We start from the raw sequence: 19,821 nt of genomic DNA, 5'->3' as shown, positions 1-19,821 counted from the left end.
GTATTAATAATTTTATAAAATTATTTATTGAAATATATTTATTAAAATAATTATATCTTATAAAAAAAATAGTGAGATAATTGTGAGCAATTTAGTTTTAGTATATTGACAAGGTCACATTTTGCACAACCCAATCAACACTTAATTCCTTTTCAAATAATTCAAAAGTTTTTATATAAGAAAATTATCAAAGTATTACTGTATTAGTAAATATAAAAGATGTTTTATACATTAACTTTATACTAACCCTGCGTACATATATTTAATCTTGTTAAGCTCCATATCTATATGCACCCTGACTTTTCTTAAAATAGGGATGCGTATCACATATTTATTATTTAATTTTTTTAAAAATTAAGACCAGTCAAATAATAAATATAAGTTTGCAATAATTTCTTTTTTGAAAAGATAGAAAACCATCGCAATTAAAAAACAAGCAAGAATACAACAAACAAACACAAGACAGATGAGACTATTGCAAAACAAACACCCTCACCATTAAATGTGATACAATAACAAAATCCAACAGAACACAAAAAGAAGAGAAACAAGGAAGAACAAACATCCTCGACAAGTTTATCACGCATGAAGAATAGGTGAAAAGCCTTAAATGTTGGCAATGACCAAATCAACACGTACAAGAAGAAGAAAAATAAAAGAGAAAAATCTTCACTGTCTCTATCTAACTATCTTCAACGTGAGGGATAAAAAAACAAGTCACCAGATGAAAGCTCAAGTCTTCCAATAAGACAAGTCAAGTGTTTTCTATTTCTATACTTTGTCACAAGGAATGAGTCCAAACTAAAGATCACTAGAGTCATTGTATCTTTGGTTACTTCTAATTACTACATACATACTTGCATGATGAGCCTATAAATAAGAACAAAGAGCAAGAGTTCTAAATCATCCAACATTTGAATTTCTCATGGCGCCAATGTCATTACTACTAGCATTGCTGCTGTTGATGTGCAACCAAGCAAGTTCTTCACCTTCAATTCCAATAACAGGAGATGGAAAAGTTCTCCGATCACTCGCCGGACAGCTACCGAGTCAACAAACAAATATTTTCGCTTCCTGGAATGACTCTTCGAGTCATTGCAGATGGCCGGGAGTGTTTTGCGGTGGTCATAAACATCCTGATAGAGTCATCGGATTGGAACTCGACTCACTGGGACTAACCGGGTCGATACCGCCATCGACAGCGAACCTCACATTCCTTCGGTATCTCAATTTTGCTGATAACCGGCTTCACGGTGACATCCCAGTCGGCCTTTGCTGTCTTGCTCGGCTTCGGCATCTCAATCTAAGCAAGAATTCTCTCCAAGGTAACATACCTACACAAATTGGCAACCTTAAGAACCTCAAGTCTATGGTTCTTAGTGACAATAGTCTCACAGGAAGTATACCATCTTCAGTATGGAACCTTTCATCTCTCACTGTGTTGTCTTTGTCTGATAACCAGCTAAACTCAACTCTTCCTATGAACATAGGTTTTCTTCTTCGTAATCTTCAAATAATATTGCTCAACAATAACCAGTTTACCGGACCAATACCTTCGTCGCTTTCGAATGCTTCTAGGCTAGAACAAGTTCAACTCACCAAAAATGAATTTACTGGTAGGATTCCTGAGAGTTTAGGAAGTTTATCAAGCCTGCAATGCCTTCACCTTGGAATGAACTTCTTAGAGGCTAAGAATAGCAATGACTGGAAGTTCATTGATGCCTTAGCTAATAGCACAAATTTGGAAAGGTTGGATATCAGTTACAACAGACTTGGAGGAGTTCTTCCAAGCTCTGTTGGAAACCTCTCCAAAGAATTTCAATGGCTGGATTTAAGGTATAATCAAATATCTGGAAGAATACCTGAAGAGATTGCAGGCCTTGGTGGTTTAGTAGGATTGTTTATGCAAGGGAACCAGTTTTATGGTCCTATACCAAACTCATTAGGAATGCTTCATAGTTTGCAAGGTCTAGTATTGGAGGATAACTACCTGAATGGTGAAATCCCGGCCTCTTTCGCTAACCTTACCAGCTTGATCAGACTCTTTCTAGGAAACAATGAACTCAATGGAAGTATACCTTCAATCTTAGGACAATGCCAACACCTTGAATTCCTTAGTTTGGAGGAGAATAAGTTCACTGGTAGAGTACCCATAGAGATCTTCACCATCACTTCACTGTCTGTAGGACTCTTGTTGTTTGGTAACTCATTGACAGGACCATTGCCATTAGATGTTGGAAGCCTGAAGGCTTTAAAAACTTTTGATGTTTCGAATAATAATTTATCCGGTGAACTTCCTAAAACTCTTGGTGATTGCTTGAGTTTAGAGTTTCTGAACCTTAGTGGTAACTCATTCCATGGATCCATCCCTTCAACTTTAGAGGAATTGAAAGGTATTCAAAACCTTGATCTTTCTCGAAACTCCTTCTCCGGAAACATACCCAAGTTCTTGGAGGAGTTGCAGTACTTGTATTATTTGAATCTCTCTTTCAATAGCTTCTCAGGAGAAGTCCCAATGAATGGAGTCTTTGCTAATGAGAGCGGGATCTCATTGCTTGGAAACAATCAACTCTGTGGTGGAAACAGAGTGTTGAAGCTACCACCATGTTCTCATTCCAAGAACAAAAGATTACAAGTGCTTATTCCAACAGTAGTCACAGCATTCATATGTTTGGTTATCTTAGTACTTTGTTTGCTGAAGCTGAAGAAGAAAATCGACAAAGAATAATTCAGAGCTAGTGAATTATGATCCACAACTTGTTAAGGTTTCTTATGCTGAGCTTCTCAAAGCAACAGAAGGCTTTTCAATGAACAACTTGGTTGGAATTGGGAGCTTTGGGTCAGTGTACAAAGCAATGCTAAAATTAGTCGAAGATGGTGTCGAGGAGACGAAGCTTGTTGCAGTGAAGGTACTGAACATGAAACAAAGAGGAGCATGCAAGAGCTTCATCTCTGAGTGTGAGGCATTGAGAAGCATTCGACATCGAAATTTAGTAAGAATTATCACGGTTTGCTCGAGCATTGATTTCAAAGGCAGTGACTTCAGAGCTCTGGTTTATGAGTTCATGCCTAATGGCAGTCTTGATCACTGGCTACAATCAAATGAAAAGAAGTTGAGTTTTATCCAAAGACTCAACATCATGATTGATGTTTCTTCGGCTTTGGAGTATCTTCATCATCAAGGGACTACTCCGATAATCCATTGTGATCTTAAGCCGAGCAATATTCTTCTCGACGAGGAAATGTCAGCTCATGTCGCCGACTTTGGGCTATCTAGATTTGCCGCATTGAATGGCAACTCAAGCTCAACTTCTTTGAGAGGATCCATTGGATATGCTGCTCCAGGTACTTGATAAATTATTACAATACTCCTCCACACTCATACAACATTAGTAATAAACTTCGTACTCGATAAATATAAACTCTTATGATATCCTAAAATACGATGAATTTTGCTCGACAGAGTATGGAATGGGAAACAAAGCATCAAGTGAGGGAGATGTTTACAGCTTTGGAATACTTGTGCTGGAGATGATGACAGGGATGAGTCCAACTGGGAATAAGTTCAAGGATGAATTGAGTTTGAGGAAGTGTGTTTGTGATGCATTGCAGGAAAGAGTTTGGGATGTTATAGATTCAAAACTCTTTGAAGATGAAGATGGATTTGTGAAGGATTGCATGGTTCCTGTGCTGAAAATTGGGATTGATTGCTCTGAGGAAAATCCAGTGAAGAGGTTGCAAATGGGAGATGTTTCTAAGGAAATGCATGCTATTAGAAATGGTCTTCTTCTTGTGACCGGTCTTCATGGCAGGTCATGAGTTCAAATCTTTAGTGAACACTATAACTAGTGATTTATTCATTTTATAAAAAAATATTAAAAAATAAAATCTTATAAGTTAATTTTATAATATATAAATTGTACCAACAGGTGAGGAGCCAGCGGTACTCCGGGTCCCCTCGTGTTGGGGAGACGCGAGTTCGATTTTTTGATCACGCTCCCCTCTTTTCAGAGGATGAGGGCGTGGCTGCAATACCCCTGCCTCACGTACACCCCTGAGGATTGACACTTGTCGTCTTACCTCAAAAATATATATATATATATATATATATAAATTGTCATTTATTTTATCATTTTATTATTTATTTTTTATTGAAGCCACCAATTAATAAATACTCCCTTGGTTAACCGAATCTCACACTTATTTCACAAAATTTTATAAAAAAATAGTTATTTTTTAAAATTACTCATAATTTATATCTTTACATTTCTCTTTCATAATTAATTCTAAAAAAAATTGACCACTAGAGTGTTAAAGGGTAATTTGAAAAAATAATAATAAATATTTTTTAATATTTTTTAATGTTAAAAAATGATAAATAAATAAAATATTGTATCAATTAAAAAAAAAAGAAAGAAAGAAGAAAGGGTGTAAAGAGAGATGCAAATCATGTACCATCTTTTGGATGTTTGATTTAACCGTTGTCTGTTAAAATAATTTTAATAACAACTTTAACTTATATTTTACTTATTAAATAACTATGTAATTCCAAAAAAGTAATTATGATTAAAATCAGTTAAATTAAAGCCATGCAGGAGATGACCTTTTGACTTTGTTTTGTTCTGGTCAATTAAATAACTAAACAAAATAAATTTATTTTATTGCCCTTAAAATTGTCAAAATAAAAAAAAACAACAAAAAAGGGAATGCTTGTAATTGTTAAAAAAATAAGTTTATAAATTTTAAGGAAAACAATTCTAGTTATGATAAATGTAAAGTCTCAATATTATCTTAAAAAAAAAGTCTAAAAAAAACCTACAGATCACTATGGAAATTAAAGACATCCTTTATCTAATCAATTAAAATTTTTCAAAATTTTAATTTCCAAAAATTTTAATTTTTTCAAAAATGAAAATAGTTGCCATAAATTTTTATTTTCTTTAAATTTTAAAATTTTTCCAAAATTATCTATATATATAGTAACATATAGTATAATTTAATTAATAAATACAGCAATTATTATTAGCTTCCTCATCTCACCCACTCTCTCTATATATATATATATATCATCTTTAATAAAAATTTTCATTAATTTTTTAATTATATATATTTATAATTAATTAAATTAATAAATTAATACATTTATTATACCAATATATATATATATATATATATAATAGTGTGAACTGTGAAGAGCTGAAGAAGAGAGAGAATATGGGCTCATTTGGTTCCGGGCCGGGCCGGACGAGTGGGTGGAGCGTGTTCGACGGCGTGAAGGCCTTCCCGGCGGCGCCGGAAACCCTAATGGCCGAGATCGACGCCGCCGTCGCCGCCTCCGAGTACGCCCGGGCCACCGCCCTCCTCTCCCCTCTCTGTGACGCTGACGGTGATGATCCAGTGGAGCACGATTTGAAAGTCGCCGATGAGGCCTACAAGGCGGCGCGGGCGGCGTTGGCCGCCGGAAGGCCGGACACTGCTCTGATATCTCTTCAGGTCGCGCTTGCTGCCTGCCCGCCTGAGAAGACGTCGGCGATCTCCAAACTTCGGGCTCTTGTTTCCATTGCTTCATCTCAGCAACAGAAGGCGCAGATCGTCCGGTGATAGCCCTAATCTTTGAAGGTTTGCGTTTTTATTTGAATTCGAGATTGATGCTTTGGTTTTGTTGGTTTTTGATTCACTGATTGGGATGTGGTATTGATGATTGAGTGTTTTATTGTGATTGGATTGATAGAAATTGAATGGAAAAAGAGAACATTTTATTAGTAAATTAATGTTTTTTTTTATCAATCCAAACTCATTAATGTTATTATGGATTGATGCATATGGAGATTTGGATTATAGTTAACTTAGAAGAAAAATTAGTGAGTAGAAAAAATTAGAGAAACAATTGTCATTGCACTAATGGAAATTGTAGGTTTTGAGAGGTGATATGGTGTTCTAGCCCTTGTCAATGAGGACTTTTTTTTTAAGATTTATATGTAAAGTTTAGCAAGCGCATTGGCTTAAAAAGATGCACACTGGTTGTTTTTACAGTTTTTTTTAACAAATTGTGAAGCAATTATTGGTTGGGTTGCAATCTGGATGTTCATCCTAATGTTTGGTCATAAGCTACTTTTTGAAACAGCCATCAGATTTTCATATATGAAACAGAATTACAACTATGTCTGTAATTATGACCTAAAGTGGATAGAATAAGCCTTGGAAATTTAAGCTACTTGAGACAGTTTGTAAGTTTGGAATATTGTGGTGATTTGTGGAAGTTTATGTGTATGCCGAGCTATTGTTAGTGTTATATGATGTTGATGAAAACTCTTCAGCTTGTAACTTCACGTCTTGATGTTAAGAGCTCACCTTCTTGTGGTTAGAGGAGCGATCTATCTACTAAGTATATTTTTTAAGGATATGCACTATGAATATACCGTTCCTAAATTGAACTCCATCCGATTACTTTATTACTGGTGCTGTTACTATGATATAACTAATTAACTATGGCTGCTTTACTACTTGTGGTCTTTGACCAGTATCCAGCTGTTGCCATCATGTAACTATTAGCCCTAGTTCTTGTATTGATACTAATATTGTTGAATGATCATACTGCTGTTGCCATGTATTTTTAACCATTTCTATTGCTCCAACTTTAAGTGCTGCTAATGTTTGACAGTTAATTCTTCTTGTGTATTACTATTACTCCCATATCCACTTGGATAATGGATAGTCCATAACATCTTATGATGTTTCTGATTGCCAGATCATATGCTCATCTTCTTGTGGCTGTAGAAAAAAATTTGTCAAATCTGTCATTCTAATGCAAGCTCTTAGTAGTTTTCTTGATCATGAGAGTGGTTTGCTTGTTGGTTAGATCTTACATTATTGGATGTAGTGATTCGTATCCATGTGCACACTAATTCACATGTTTCTTGTCTCCTGTCATTTCATGGTTGTTGTGATTGATTCATCCACTTATCTCTATAGTTTGCTCCTTTAATGCGTGTGCTAATTTGCCATCTTTTCCCATCTCAATTTAACAAAAGTTTTTGATGACCATTTCTTTTGATTATCTCAATGTTTGTTTGTTCTTAAAGTATCTTTTGTTCTTATGATGCGTTGCTTTTCCTCATTTTGAGAAAGCTAACAGCATCTTGCATAGTTCTCTTTTGTGCTCCTACCTTGATCAGAATCGTCTAATCAAATTCCTTTCCATAATTTAATCTGGTCATTGTTAGACAGGATACTGAAATAATAACTGAGGTGAATTCCCTTAATTACTACTAAGAGAATTTGATTCTTTGATACATTCAATATTTTCTGACACTTTTTTCCTGTAGATTTCCTTGAGCTTGCTGGTGATAGTCATTCATATGCCTTGTATATTACAATTGTGCTTGTAATATAGGCATACTTTGTTATTTTTGGTTAAAACCATGTAGTGATGCAATTTGTTCACACATTCTTTATATGTTACAAGCTCTAGTATGTTTCTTAAAGTTTGTAGTTGTGCTTTGGTTCCTGACTTTCATTAATAACTAATTTTGCAGAAAAAATAAGCAGCTTGCTGTGAATATCTGCTGAGAAAACACGGAGAATTCTCTTCTGGACATGATCAAGTGTGTATTATTTTCTATTCAACATTGAGCTTCGACGTGAGCTTCGCCGTGTATATAGTGGAGACACCCAGTTAGTTTTCAGTTATCTCATCACTTCCAAACTTCTTTATCTCTGCTGTAAATAAAATTCATCTGTACTTGATGCAGACTTTTTACTGCTTCATTCAATCCTTCCACCAAATGAAATGTTTGAATAATAGACTGGAATTTTTACTTTGTTTCCATTCGATTCACAATTGCTTGCAAAGTCTTTGTGAATTGTCAATTAGGTGTCCTGTCTTGGTTTAACTTTACTTTCAAGTGAATAAAATAGAATCACTAAGAAAACATGAAGTGATGTTCTTCTTTTATTTCATTATTCATTCTTTTGACAAGTTCTGCTCTGATGGTGCCCTTCTACCCATATCTATCTCTCTATTCATTATTCTATTACCTTTGAGGATTAGGTGAACATTCAAAGGATGCTAAATCTCATTAGAAGATTAACTTTGTCTTTACCCCAAAGGGTCTTATCTCTAATCTAGCCATTCTTATTAGCTGCAAAGCCTCTATCATGCTTGTGGATGTCACCCTACAAACCCTAGTGGAAACATCATATGTTCATTTTTATATAGACTGAGACACAACAGCTAAGCTCACACTTGCATATATACACCAGATTTCAGATATCATCTGCTTCCAACTTTGAGCCTGCAGGATGTGGTCCTTGTCTCGTGAAGAAGCCAATAGAGTTCCTGGAAATTACTGCAAATTCTTGGTTGCAGCTCTCAAGGATGCTTGTGTTTATTGCCATTGTTCCTGTGTCCGAGCTCGAGCTTCTTCTTTTGGTGCTGATGATGATCTCCCCCTGGCCAACTACTTCGACTACAAACATGTTGATTTATCTGGTTCAACTTAATTTCTCTTTCTTATGTTTTCTTCGCTGCCCTTATAACTTGTGATTTGTTTCCGTAACACCCCAGGTGATAATTCTGGAGATTCAAAGCCGAGCCATGAAGGCTAAGCTCAAGCCGAAGGATCATTTGTTTGCGGAGAATTTATCATGGTTCTTGTCTCCAACATCAGGTGAACTGTTTATTGTACCGAAAGGCGAGAAGACTGATGAAGAACATAAAGCAGCAGCAGAAGAAGATGCCGATGATGAGAAAGAAACATTCTTCTCAGTGAAGAGCTGCTTCTCTCATTGTTCCATTGAAAGTGGAGTAATGTTAAAAGAGCATACGAAACATTCGGTGATAGAAGAGTTCTGTCATTGTGAAGGGTGGCCTTTCGGGCTAGGCCGGAAAGCACTGATGCTGCCACCGTTGCCAAGCTCGCCGTCAGACTCTTGGACATGGCATAAACGAAACCTCAGTGTTGCGAAGCTCTACTCAATAACCATATGAATGCATGCATAGAATAAACAACTTCATCGAGTTCCGGGAAGTTTGTATAATCACCTTACTGTAAAATTTCGATCAGGATGTGTTGTTTGTTGTGTTTTTTTTTTAGGGTTTATACAGAGAAGGAACATCTTGCTATTTACTTATTGTTTCCTGAAGAAATAATTAGCTATTTTCTGATAGTTTCAGGCATACAATGCTTTGAGATTTTTGTAGGGCCAATGTGTTTTAGTGCTCTTAGAATTTGGCTATCTTTTTTTTATGACATGTTTACCCTTGCAAAACTTTATAATTGCATTATGCCCTTGCAAAAGTTTTTTTTTATTTCTTTTATATGCATCTGTAAGTACAATCTTGTGCCATATGTTAGTATCTTATGTTCTTAACTTTAGTTCAGTTAATCAAGTACAAGCTATTTGGGAGCTCATTATTATTTTATAGGTAAATTATTTATTTACAGGTCCTCACTGGTAATTTTTGTTATGACCAAATAGTCCTTGTATTTTATTTGTTTACATTTTATTCCTCATAGTTTGAAAAAATTTCTTTGCCAAACTTTGAATGAATATGCTTTTGATTGTGGAATAAGCAACATTATTTGTCTTCCAAATAACAATTCATAGTTAATTTTAGTTAATTAATATTTTAAAAAATATTAATTAGAAAAACATAATTTTAATAATAATATATTTATTTTAAATAATAATAGTTTAATCAAAATTATTGAGCAATTTTTCTTTAAACCCGAAAAAACCATTGAGATAGCAATAAATTAAATAACTCGTTCGGCACTCAGGCAACAATAAATTAATTTTGAAATATTTAGTTGTTAATTTTGGATTGCTACTTGAGTAGCAATAAACTAATTTTGAAATATTTGGTTATTAATTTTGGATTGATACTGGGTAAATAAGTAGAGACTCAAAATTGAATCTCTGGGTGGTCTTATTCAGTATTGTGCTAGAAGAAATGTATTTGTTGGAAAAATATGGTTTTTTTTTTTTCTAGAGTTATATGACAAAAAATTTATATGTTCAGTTAGTTCCTAAATATCTTCTGAATATGCGTGTCATTGTATTTTTGGGGTTAATAAGTCACAATTATTAATGCTTAAATATGTCTGTATTTTGACAACACTCTTCCAAGGTAAAGTTTGCCGTTTTTGTGAAAGGAAAAAAAAAATCACATGAATTTAAGGAGACATACATAATAAATAAAATATCCATTTAATTTAATTTTCACAAAGCAAATAATATCTATCTACTGTCCGGTACGTACCGAACTGTCCAATATCAACCCATGTCTATATAATTTTCCATTTGACTAAAACCAAACAAATTAATGACAAATTCATTTTAATAAAATACTGACATATATAATGCAAAAAGCATTTATTTCCACATGTGCATGCATGATGCAGCATTAGTTAAAGAAATCAACCAAACACTTCATCATCTCCAAAGCTTTATCACAACCAGGATTAAGGAGATGAAAACAATGGCCTTCTCCATGAGATTCTAAAAACTCAACCATTCCTTTCCATCCACTACTCTTCAGTTTCTCATAATAAATCTTACCCCTTCCACTCAACAAGTCTTTAGCAGCCACACAAACCATAACCTTCTCACAACCCAACCCTGCAAGTGAAGGGGCACCCTCCACAAAAGGGTTAATCCTATCATCATCATGCCCACTTGTCCCAGGACACACAAATGGCCACATCTTATCCAGTTGATTTACAGTCAATACTTTTGAGGATTCATTTTCAGCATTTGCAACCTCACACTCCAACCTCTCAACACCCCAAAAATAAGGGTGCACCAAAATCATCCCTTTGATCACCTTCATCCCTTCACTGAACCCATTATTAATCTTCATCACCATGTTATGAGCTATGTTCCCTCCTGCACTATCTCCACTCACAAACACACGTCCAAAGTCTGCATGGTTTTGCAACCATGCATCATCATTAGTCTCTGAGACCACCCATTGAAGTACCTGCCATGAATCTTCATATCCAGTTGGAAGAGGATGCTCTGGTGCTAATCTATACTCTACTGAGACTATGATAATGTTGGCTTTGGATGAGAGTGAGTTGAGATAGTTGTGGTACAGTGAAGAGAAAGCACTTTCTATGCAGAAGCCACCACCATGATAATAAACAAGAACTGGGAACTTCTTTTCTGGCTGGTTTTCTACTTGTTTTGGTAGATAAAGACGAGCTGAAACATTGGTTTCTTTATTGATGGTTATATCTTTGGATGAAACTTGATAAATAGAATCATAAGTTGGCTGAACGAAGTGTGTACCTACGAACCTCTCTATGTGACCATCTTTGTATACTCGGAAAAAACCGGGAACTTCCCAATCAACTTCACTGTTGGTTGCCATTGATGTTGAACTTGGGTGAGGAGGGGATGGAGTCAGGGCTGGTTATATAGAAGATGGAGTTCTAGATAATATCTTTTAATTATTTTATTAAATAATAAATTATATAATCATAAATGAATAAGATAAAATTTCAACGTTATAATTATCTGGATTGAGTAATAGGATAATAATAAATAAAAAATTTAAATATAATTTTTTTAAAAGAAAACATAATAAATTATGAAGGATCATATTATTATTATTATTATTATTATTATTATTATTATTATTATTATTAAAAGTAGTTGAAAGAAAAGTTAAAATTTTATGATAATTATATGGATATGATTATAAAATGATATTAAATAAAAATTTTAAATATAATTAATAACAAAACATAAATAGTAAGGCTAGAAAATTATGGGCACTGTTAAAAAGCCAAATTTGTTGCACTTTAATATTTTTATAAACTAAGTGTTATAGTTTAAAATAAATTTAAAATTTTTAAGATAATTATATAGATAGGATTATAGAGTAATGTAAATAAAAATTTATAATATAATTTTTTTTTTAAAAAAAAACGAGTATGAATTGTGAGGCTTAGAAAAATAGTCTTATTATAAAGTCAAATTTATTGTGCATTAATATTATTATAAATTAAGTTTTATATTTTTTAAAAAAAATCTTATGATTATGTGGAAAGAATTAGGGTTGGAACCGAGAGGCCTATTTATAGAGAAATTAGACTTGAATATTGAAAAAAAAAAAAACTATTCAACTTGGATTGGACATATCTTTGTCCTTGTTGTTGTTTTCTAAGTATGAAAAATAAAACCACTAAGGACCTGTTTGGATGGCCCTAAATTCCATAGGAATAGTGTTCATTTCTATGTAATTTAGTATTACATAGGAATTTATAATAATGGGTGTTTGGACATTGTTTTCATGGGGTGAAATTACTATGTAAACAAAGGATTCCATAGGAATTTTTTAAAGTGGTGAGACCAAAATATTTTGGTCTTCCTTTGTTTTTTGGGTTTGTGCCAACCATTGGAGAAAGGAGAAGATAGGGCATTTGGGCTGGCAGGCACATCTCCGTTCCGGTGACGACGCCTCCGTTCCAGTCACTCCTCCATCTTCTTGCGGCGGTACGACGGAGTGAACATCTTGTGAGCCTCGATGGCTTCAGGGGATTGAAGAGGGACTTCTTCGCCCTCATTGAGGGCTTTGCGAGCGAAATCAGCCTCCGGCGTGAGGATCTCCTCCCATGGAGCCCAGCCACGCTCGATCCAGTTCCGGCGGCGGGCCTCGTCCTCCGTTTCCTTCTCACGGGGTTTGAAGTCCTCGAGGAAATCCTCGTCGACGGGGTCCTCATCAGGAGCGTATGCAGAGGAAGTGGAGGAGGACCTGGGAAGGAGGCGAAGGGATCTCCATTCAACCGAGGGTTTGGAAGCTCGGAAGGGAGGAGAGGGGAAGCGAGGAAGGAGGCAATGGTGGTGATGGAGCTGGAAGCAGTGCATGGTTTTTCACTGCTTTGAGTTCTCTCTTGGGTTTTCTCAGGGGTTTAAGGAATGGAGAAGACAAGGGTTTTTTTTTGCAAATATACCCGTGCAAAGCCAAATAATTGTATTTACATACCCAATAAAATATTTTTATTTGTTTATATATTTCAATAGTTAAAAATTAATATATAAACTTTATAAAGATATAGATTCATCTTTAATTATTTTTTTTTATATTTTTTAACACAAATAAAGAGAAAATAATATATATATATATATATGATATATGATATTTTGTTATATATGTTTTTTTTATTAATATCAGAAAAAGTTCATGATTTGTCCTTCTTTGTTCAAATAAAAAATATATATAATTTTTGTTGGGATTAAGGATGAAAATAACCAAAATGCTTAAATTCTGAATCAGTGTGCCAAGAAAAAGGCAGGGATCACTAGAAACATTGAGAAATCACGGACAAAAAAAATCAAAATTCATGCGCACATCCAAACACTGATTCTGTAGGAATTTTTCCTGTAGTAAATTACGTAGGAATCATTTCTGAATCCTGTGGAATAAAATTCCTACAGAAAAATTTACTATGCATCCAAACAGGCCCTAAATGTTGATATGGCACTTGTCACTAGGTGAAGGAAGGAAAGAACAAACAATTTATGGATGGATCATCATCCAAAGGCTACGCGATTTGTTATTTTTAAATAAAATAATACAAATAAGATGGTACTATAAAAAAAATCTCAATTTTACTCTATTTTCACAAATAAAAAAAAAACTTTCTCAAGTTCTTTTTGTCCAATTTGAACACAACTCCCAACATTTTCACATGTAAGAGGAGTTATAGGAGGTGTATATCATTGGGGGCAGTTAAGAGGGGGTGGTTGTGCAAGAGGAGTTTTTTGAGGAAGAAGAGCGGGGCGAACCCACTAGAGATCCCAGGGGTGTGCACAAGCCTCGGTGGAACAAGTGGGGACGGGGCCGTGCTCACGTGGGCGCTGAAACCACCCGTACACAACCACTATATATTCACAACTCCCAGAAATATGCCCTCAGCCGAGAATCGAACTCTCACCACTCGGTGAGAGCTCTATCGGCGACCCATGTACCAATAGACCCGAAGGTCGTTGGCAGGTTGTGTAAGAGGAGTTATGAGAGGTGACGTGTATATCGTTGGGGGCAGTTAAGAGGGGAAGGGGGGTTATGAGAGGTGAAGCGTATATCGTTGGGGGCAGGGGGGTTGTGTAAGAGGAGTTATGAGAGGTGAAGTGTATATGGTTGGGGGCAGTTAAGAAGGGAAGGGTTTGGACCGGTATTTTCCTGTCAATACCTATCCAAACCCCTAATATCCCACTCCTATAAATTGGTGTTTTTTTTGGGGTTTTGGGGGAGGGAAGGTAAGAGGAGTTATGAGAGGTGAAGTGTATTTGGTTGGGAGAAGTTAAGAGAGGTTTGGACGGGTATTTTCACATCAATACCTCTCCAGACCACTAGTAAAATGTGGTAGAATGGGGTTCTGACCAAATTATTGTCCAGTATTTTTATAATATTATTAAGGGGTTTCGATCCCTAAATCGCAATTGAAATAATATTTAAAATCTTAATTTTTAAAATCTTAATTTTGAGTTATGAGCGTAAATCCAAATTATTGGGCAATTTTTCATTGAACCCGAAAAAACCATTGAAATAGCAATAAATAACTCATTGCACACTAACTCACTCAGACAGTAATAAACTTGATGGTCATATTTGTCGTTTTTGTGAGGAAAAAAAATCACATGAATTTTAGAAGACATACATAATAAATAAAATATCAATTTTACTTAATTTTCACAAACACAAAATATCTATCCACTTTCAGGTACGTACCGAATTGTCCAAAATCAACCCATGTCTATCTAATTTTCCAATTGACTAAAACCAAACCAAAATGACAAACTCATTTTGATAAAATACTGACATATATAATGCATAAAGCATTTATCTCCACATGTGCATGCATACGTTGCAGCATTAGTTAAAGAAATCAACCAAACACTTCATCATCTCCAAAGCTTTATCACAACCAGGATTAAGGAGATGAAAACAATGGTCTTCTCCATGAGATTCTAAAAACTCAACCATTCCTTTCCATCCGCTACTCTTCAGCTTCTCATAATAAATCCTACCCCTTCCACTCAACAAGTCTTTAGCAGCCACACAAACCATAACCTTCTCACAACCCAACCCTGCAAGTGAAGGGGCACCCTCTACAAAAGGGTTAATCCTATCATCATCATTCCCACTTGTCCCAGGACACACAGATGGCCACATCTTATCAACTGCATCTACAGGTAATGCTTTTGAGGATTCATTTCCAGCCTTTTCAATCTCACACTCCAACCTCTCAACTCCCCAAAAATAAGGGTGCACCAAAACCATCCCTTTGATCACCTTCATCCCTTCACTGGACCCAATCCTCATCGCCATGTGATGAGCTATGTTCCCTCCTGCACTATCTCCACTCACAAACACACGTCCAAAGTCTGCATGGTTTTGCAACCATGCATCATAATTAGTCTCTGAGATCACCCATTGAAGTGCCTGCCATGAATCTTCATATCCAATTGGAAGAGGATGCTCTGGTGCTAACCTATACTCTACTGAGACTATGATTATGTTGGCTTTGGATGAGAGTGACTTGAGATATTTGTGGTACAGTGGAGAGAAAGTACTTCCCATGCAGAAGGCACCACCATGATAATAAACAAGAACTGGGAACTTCTTTTCTGGCTGGTTTTCTACTTGTTTTGGTAGATAAAGACGAGCTGAAACATCGGTTTCTTTATTTATGGTTATGTCTTTGGAAGTAACTTGATAAAAAGAATTATACATTGGCTGAAGGAAGTGTTTATAACCTACGAGCCTCTCTATGTGACCATCTTTGTATACTCGGACATGACCGGGGATTTCCCAATCAACTTCACTGTTGTCTGCCATTGATAAACTTTGGTGAGGAGGGGAGGGAGTCAAGGCTGGTCATATAGAAGATGGAGCTCTAGAAAAAATCAAGATAAATATTATCATAAATGAATAAGATAAAACTTCGAAGTTATATTAATTATCTGCATTAGGTAATAGGATAATAATAAATAAAAAAAATTTAAATATAATTAAAAAAAAACATCAACTATGAAGGATCATATTATTATTATTATTATTATTATTATTATTAAGTAGTTAAAAGAAAAGTTAAAATTTTTAAATAATTATATAGATATAATTAATTATAAGATGATATTAAATACAAATTTTAAATATAATTAAAAACAAAACATGAATGGTAAGGCCTAGAAAATCATGGGCCCTATCATAAAGCTAAATTTGTTGCAAAAAAAAAACTTATGTTGTTGTTGTTGTTGTTTTTCAAGTATGAAAAATCAAACCACTAAATGTTAATATTGCACTTGTCACTGGGTGAAGGGAACCAAAGAACAATCAATTTGCCTTTATAATAAGTTTTACTATGGCCTAGTATTTATTTATAAACAATATTAAATAGTACTGAATAGTAATACATAATCTTTATAAACATTAGCCACTGGATCATCATCTAACGGATGTAAGCAAAATTTTCTACTAAACAATGCCTTTACATAAGTATACAGATAACTTAAACCCTAAATATATATTACATTAATGATAAAATATAGTGTGAGTAAATTTTATTGTTTTTTTTTTATTAAAGGCTATGCAATTTGTTGTTTTTAACTAAAATAATGCAAATAATTAGATGGTACCAAAATCAAGTAATACACTGATATATACTAGAAAGGTATTAAAAAAAAAATCAATTTTACTCAATTTTCACAAATAAAAAAAAATCCTTCTTACAATATTCCTCTTGTCCAATTTGAACAGCATTTGAGTAAAAGCAGTTTCCAACTTGTTTTATATTGATAGGATTATAGAGTAATGTAAATAACAATTTTTAATATAATTTTTTTTTAAAAAAGAGTATGAATTATGAGGCCTAGAAAAATACAGTCTTATTATAGAATAATGTAAATAAAAATTTTTAATATAGTTTTTTTTTAAAAAAAAATGAATTATGAGGCCTAGGAAAATATAGTCTTATTATAAAGTTAAATTTATTGAGCATTGATAATATTATAAATTAAGTTTTATATTTTTTTAAAAAATCTTATAATTATGTGGATAGAATTAGTGTTGGAAATGAGAGGCCTATTCATAGAGAAATTAGACTTGATGAAAGAAAGGAATATTCAACTTGGATTGGGCATATGTTTGTTTTTGTTGTTGTTTTCCAAATATGAAATTAAAATCAAACTACTAAGTGTTGATATTGCACTTGTCAGGAGGTGAAAGGAACTGCCTTTATGATAAGTTTTCCTAACACTTAGGATTTATTTATAAACAATATTAAATAGTACTGAACAGTAATACATAATCCATATAAACAATTTTTATAAACATTAGCCGTTGGATCATCATCCAACGGCTGTACGCAAACTTTCCTAGTAAACAATGCATTTGCGTAAGTATACAGATAACTTAAATCCTAAACATATATATTATATTAATGACAAAATACATTGTGAGTAAGTTTTATTGTATTTTTTTTCTTAAAGGCTATGCAATTTGTTATTTTTAAATAAAATAATGCAAATAAGATGGTACCAAAATCAAGTAATACACTAATATACACTAAAAAGATATTTTAAAAAAAAATCTCAATTTTACTCAATTTTCACAAATAAAAAAAAAAAATCCTTCTCACAATGTTCCTTTTGTCCAATTTGAACAGCATTTGAGATGAAGCAATTTCCAACTTGTTGACGTAGATATTGATGGTGACAACAATTTGACTGCTTGAGCTTCAAGTTTCCAACACCTATGCACAATTCTTCAAGCTTTCATTGAATCAAAAGAAAGGAAAGAAGAACAAGAACAAGGAGAGCAGAAGAAGAAATTGAGGAGAAGAAGAGACCAAAGCTTCATTGATGAAAATTGAATCAGTTTACATGAAGAAAGAGAGCCTTTTTTTTTTTAATTAATACTCTGTTACAAACTGGGAAAAGTCTATTATAACTGACTCGCTGATGTGGCATTAATGGTCAGAACTAATCCAGCTCAGCATAACGGTCTGGGTGAGCATGTGTTTAGCACGTGACCATGTAATGTATTGCAGAGCTAATGAAAACAGCTTCATATCTTCTCATCTTCTCAACTCTTCTCGTTTTTATTTGTTTATAATAAGAATAGATTAATTTTTAATTTCCAATATAACTTCAATAATATTCCAGAAAAATAAGAAAATCCGACGTTAAAACTTGCAAATTTTTATTTTTACTTTTCATCATTATGCTTAACAACCATTTTTTTTTTTTTTTTGGATTGTTGTCTTTAGTTTTCACACCACACACCACAAACACAAGGAAAATTAAAGACAAATTCATTATGATAAATTAACTATGATAGTATTACACATAAAACTTTCACCCAAGATATTTATGCATGTAATTGCAGCATTAGTTAAAGAAACCAACCAAACACTTCATCATCTCCAAAGCTTTATCACAACCAGGATTAAAGAGATGAAAACAATGGTCTTCTCCATGAGATTCTAAAAGCTCAACCATTATTCCTTTCCATCCGCTACTCTTCAGCTTCTCATAATAAATCTTACCCCTTCCACTCAACAAGTCTTTAGCAGCCACACAAACCATAACCTTCTCACAACCCAACCCTGCAAGTGAAGGGGCACCATCCACAAAAGGGTTAATCCTATCATCATCATTCCCACTTGTCCCAGGACACACAGATGGCCATATCTTATCCAGTGAATCTACAGTTAATACTTTTGAGGATTCATTTCCAGCCTTTTCAATCTCACACTCCAACCTCTCAACTCCCCAAAAATAAGGGTGCACCAAAACCATCCCTTTGATCACCTTCATCCCTTCACTGGACCCAATCCTCATCACCATGTGATGAGCTATGTTCCCTCCTGCACTATCTCCACTCACAAAAACACGTCCAAAGTCTGCATGGTTTTGTAACCACGCCTCATCATTATTAGTCTCTGAGATCACCCATTGAAGTGCCTGCCATGAATCTTCATATCCAGTTGGAAGAGGATGCTCTGGTGCTAACCTATACTCCACTGACACTATGATTATGTTGGCTTTGGATGAGAGTAAGTTGAGATTGTTTTGATTCCATGAAGAGAAAGCACTTCCTACAAAGAACCCACCACCATGATAATAAACAAGAACTGGGAATCTCTTTTCCGGCTTGTTTTCTACTCGTTTTGGTAGATAAAGACGAGCTGAAACACCAGTGTTCGGTTCAATGATTATATCTTTAGAAGAAACTTCATTTATAGGATCATAAGTTGCAGGTACGAAATCAGGCCCTGGGTGTGCTAGCCTCTCTACATGCCCATCTTTGTATACACGTAGATAACTGGGCACTTCCCAAACAACTTCATTGTTTGTTGCCATTGATGAACTTGCTTGAGCAGCAGAGAGAGGGAGAGAGAGTTGAAGATGATGAAGATGAGAAGCTAGAGTTAGAAAAGAGAGGTTTTATGGTAGATAGAGGGGAGGAATATGCAAAGTAAATCATTGGATATGACGTTGTTTTTTGTTGATATTTTCCAAGATTCCATTCAAACTGTCTACAAAATAGTTAATTTTATATTTTATAATATAATATTGTGTTTTGCTACATGGAAAGATGATATGATTTTCCACTAAAAAAATGAGAGCATTTAGAAAGATGATGTTGACTACCAACTACGCCAGCCAGTTGTGGGGTTGTGCATCACGCCCACGTGTTTGTGCTAGTTCCTCGAATATTCGCATTGATGGAAAGAAGATTATTTTATATATATATATATATATATTTATTTATTTATTTAAAGTTGTATTTCTATTTAATTTTTA

General features: G+C 34.3%; 7 protein-coding genes across 7 annotated transcripts; 4 read left to right on the top strand and 3 right to left on the bottom strand.

Moving 5' to 3' along the window:
* Positions 1–934: 934 nt before the first annotated feature.
* Positions 935–2,728, top strand: LOC120282165 (receptor kinase-like protein Xa21). The gene has a single exon (XM_039288918.1). It carries the CDS (start codon positions 935–937, stop codon positions 2,726–2,728), a length of 1,794 nt encoding a protein of 597 aa, XP_039144852.1.
* Positions 2,173–3,819, top strand: LOC120282163 (probable LRR receptor-like serine/threonine-protein kinase At3g47570). The gene is made up of 2 exons (XM_039288917.1): positions 2,173–3,345; positions 3,464–3,819. Exons 1-2 carry the CDS (start codon positions 2,808–2,810, stop codon positions 3,817–3,819), a joined length of 894 nt encoding a protein of 297 aa, XP_039144851.1. The 5' UTR covers positions 2,173–2,807.
* Positions 3,820–5,207: 1,388 nt separating this feature from the next.
* LOC120282616 lies at positions 5,208–7,826 on the top strand. The gene is made up of 2 exons (XM_039289452.1): positions 5,208–5,597; positions 7,536–7,826. The coding sequence occupies exons 1-2, from the start codon at positions 5,215–5,217 to the stop codon at positions 7,567–7,569; spliced, it is 417 nt and encodes a 138-aa protein (XP_039145386.1). The 5' UTR covers positions 5,208–5,214; the 3' UTR covers positions 7,570–7,826.
* On the top strand, positions 7,634–9,310 carry LOC120282615. The gene is made up of 3 exons (XM_039289451.1): positions 7,634–7,685; positions 8,263–8,478; positions 8,567–9,310. Exons 2-3 carry the CDS (start codon positions 8,302–8,304, stop codon positions 8,987–8,989), a joined length of 600 nt encoding a protein of 199 aa, XP_039145385.1. The 5' UTR covers positions 7,634–7,685; positions 8,263–8,301; the 3' UTR covers positions 8,990–9,310.
* Positions 9,311–10,213: 903 nt separating this feature from the next.
* On the bottom strand, positions 10,214–11,377 carry LOC120282526 (probable carboxylesterase 2). The gene has a single exon (XM_039289351.1). It carries the CDS (start codon positions 11,375–11,377, stop codon positions 10,409–10,411), a length of 969 nt encoding a protein of 322 aa, XP_039145285.1. The 3' UTR covers positions 10,214–10,408.
* A 3,507-nt stretch (positions 11,378–14,884) lies between these two features.
* On the bottom strand, positions 14,885–15,850 carry LOC120282162 (probable carboxylesterase 2). Its single transcript, XM_039288916.1, has one exon. The coding sequence runs from the start codon at positions 15,848–15,850 to the stop codon at positions 14,885–14,887; it is 966 nt and encodes a 321-aa protein (XP_039144850.1).
* A 2,464-nt stretch (positions 15,851–18,314) lies between these two features.
* On the bottom strand, positions 18,315–19,529 carry LOC120281921 (probable carboxylesterase 2). Its single transcript, XM_039288615.1, has one exon. The coding sequence runs from the start codon at positions 19,375–19,377 to the stop codon at positions 18,403–18,405; it is 975 nt and encodes a 324-aa protein (XP_039144549.1). The 5' UTR covers positions 19,378–19,529; the 3' UTR covers positions 18,315–18,402.
* Between the last annotated feature and the right edge of the window lie 292 nt (positions 19,530–19,821).

The sequence above is a fragment of the Dioscorea cayenensis genome, chromosome 18, assembly GCF_009730915.1.
Source record: "Dioscorea cayenensis subsp. rotundata cultivar TDr96_F1 chromosome 18, TDr96_F1_v2_PseudoChromosome.rev07_lg8_w22 25.fasta, whole genome shotgun sequence".
Classification (NCBI taxonomy): Eukaryota; Viridiplantae; Streptophyta; class Magnoliopsida; order Dioscoreales; family Dioscoreaceae; genus Dioscorea; species Dioscorea cayenensis.
This window is presented reverse-complemented; position numbering and strand designations above follow the sequence as displayed.

Coding starts and splice junctions, on each gene's coding strand:
- LOC120282526 (XM_039289351.1), bottom strand. CDS start 11,377: ATGGCAACCAACAGTGAAGTTGATTGGGAAGTTCCCGGTTTTTTCCGA.
- LOC120282163 (XM_039288917.1), top strand. CDS start 2,808: ATGAACAACTTGGTTGGAATTGGGAGCTTTGGGTCAGTGTACAAAGCA. Junction 3,346..3,463: donor CATTGGATATGCTGCTCCAG/GTACTTGATAAA, acceptor TTTGCTCGACAG/AGTATGGAATGGGAAACAAA.
- LOC120282162 (XM_039288916.1), bottom strand. CDS start 15,850: ATGGCAGACAACAGTGAAGTTGATTGGGAAATCCCCGGTCATGTCCGA.
- LOC120282165 (XM_039288918.1), top strand. CDS start 935: ATGTCATTACTACTAGCATTGCTGCTGTTGATGTGCAACCAAGCAAGT.
- LOC120281921 (XM_039288615.1), bottom strand. CDS start 19,377: ATGGCAACAAACAATGAAGTTGTTTGGGAAGTGCCCAGTTATCTACGT.
- LOC120282615 (XM_039289451.1), top strand. CDS start 8,302: ATGTGGTCCTTGTCTCGTGAAGAAGCCAATAGAGTTCCTGGAAATTAC. Junction 8,479..8,566: donor ACTACTTCGACTACAAACAT/GTTGATTTATCT, acceptor GTAACACCCCAG/GTGATAATTCTGGAGATTCA.
- LOC120282616 (XM_039289452.1), top strand. CDS start 5,215: ATGGGCTCATTTGGTTCCGGGCCGGGCCGGACGAGTGGGTGGAGCGTG. Junction 5,598..7,535: donor CAGAAGGCGCAGATCGTCCG/GTGATAGCCCTA, acceptor CTAATTTTGCAG/AAAAAATAAGCAGCTTGCTG.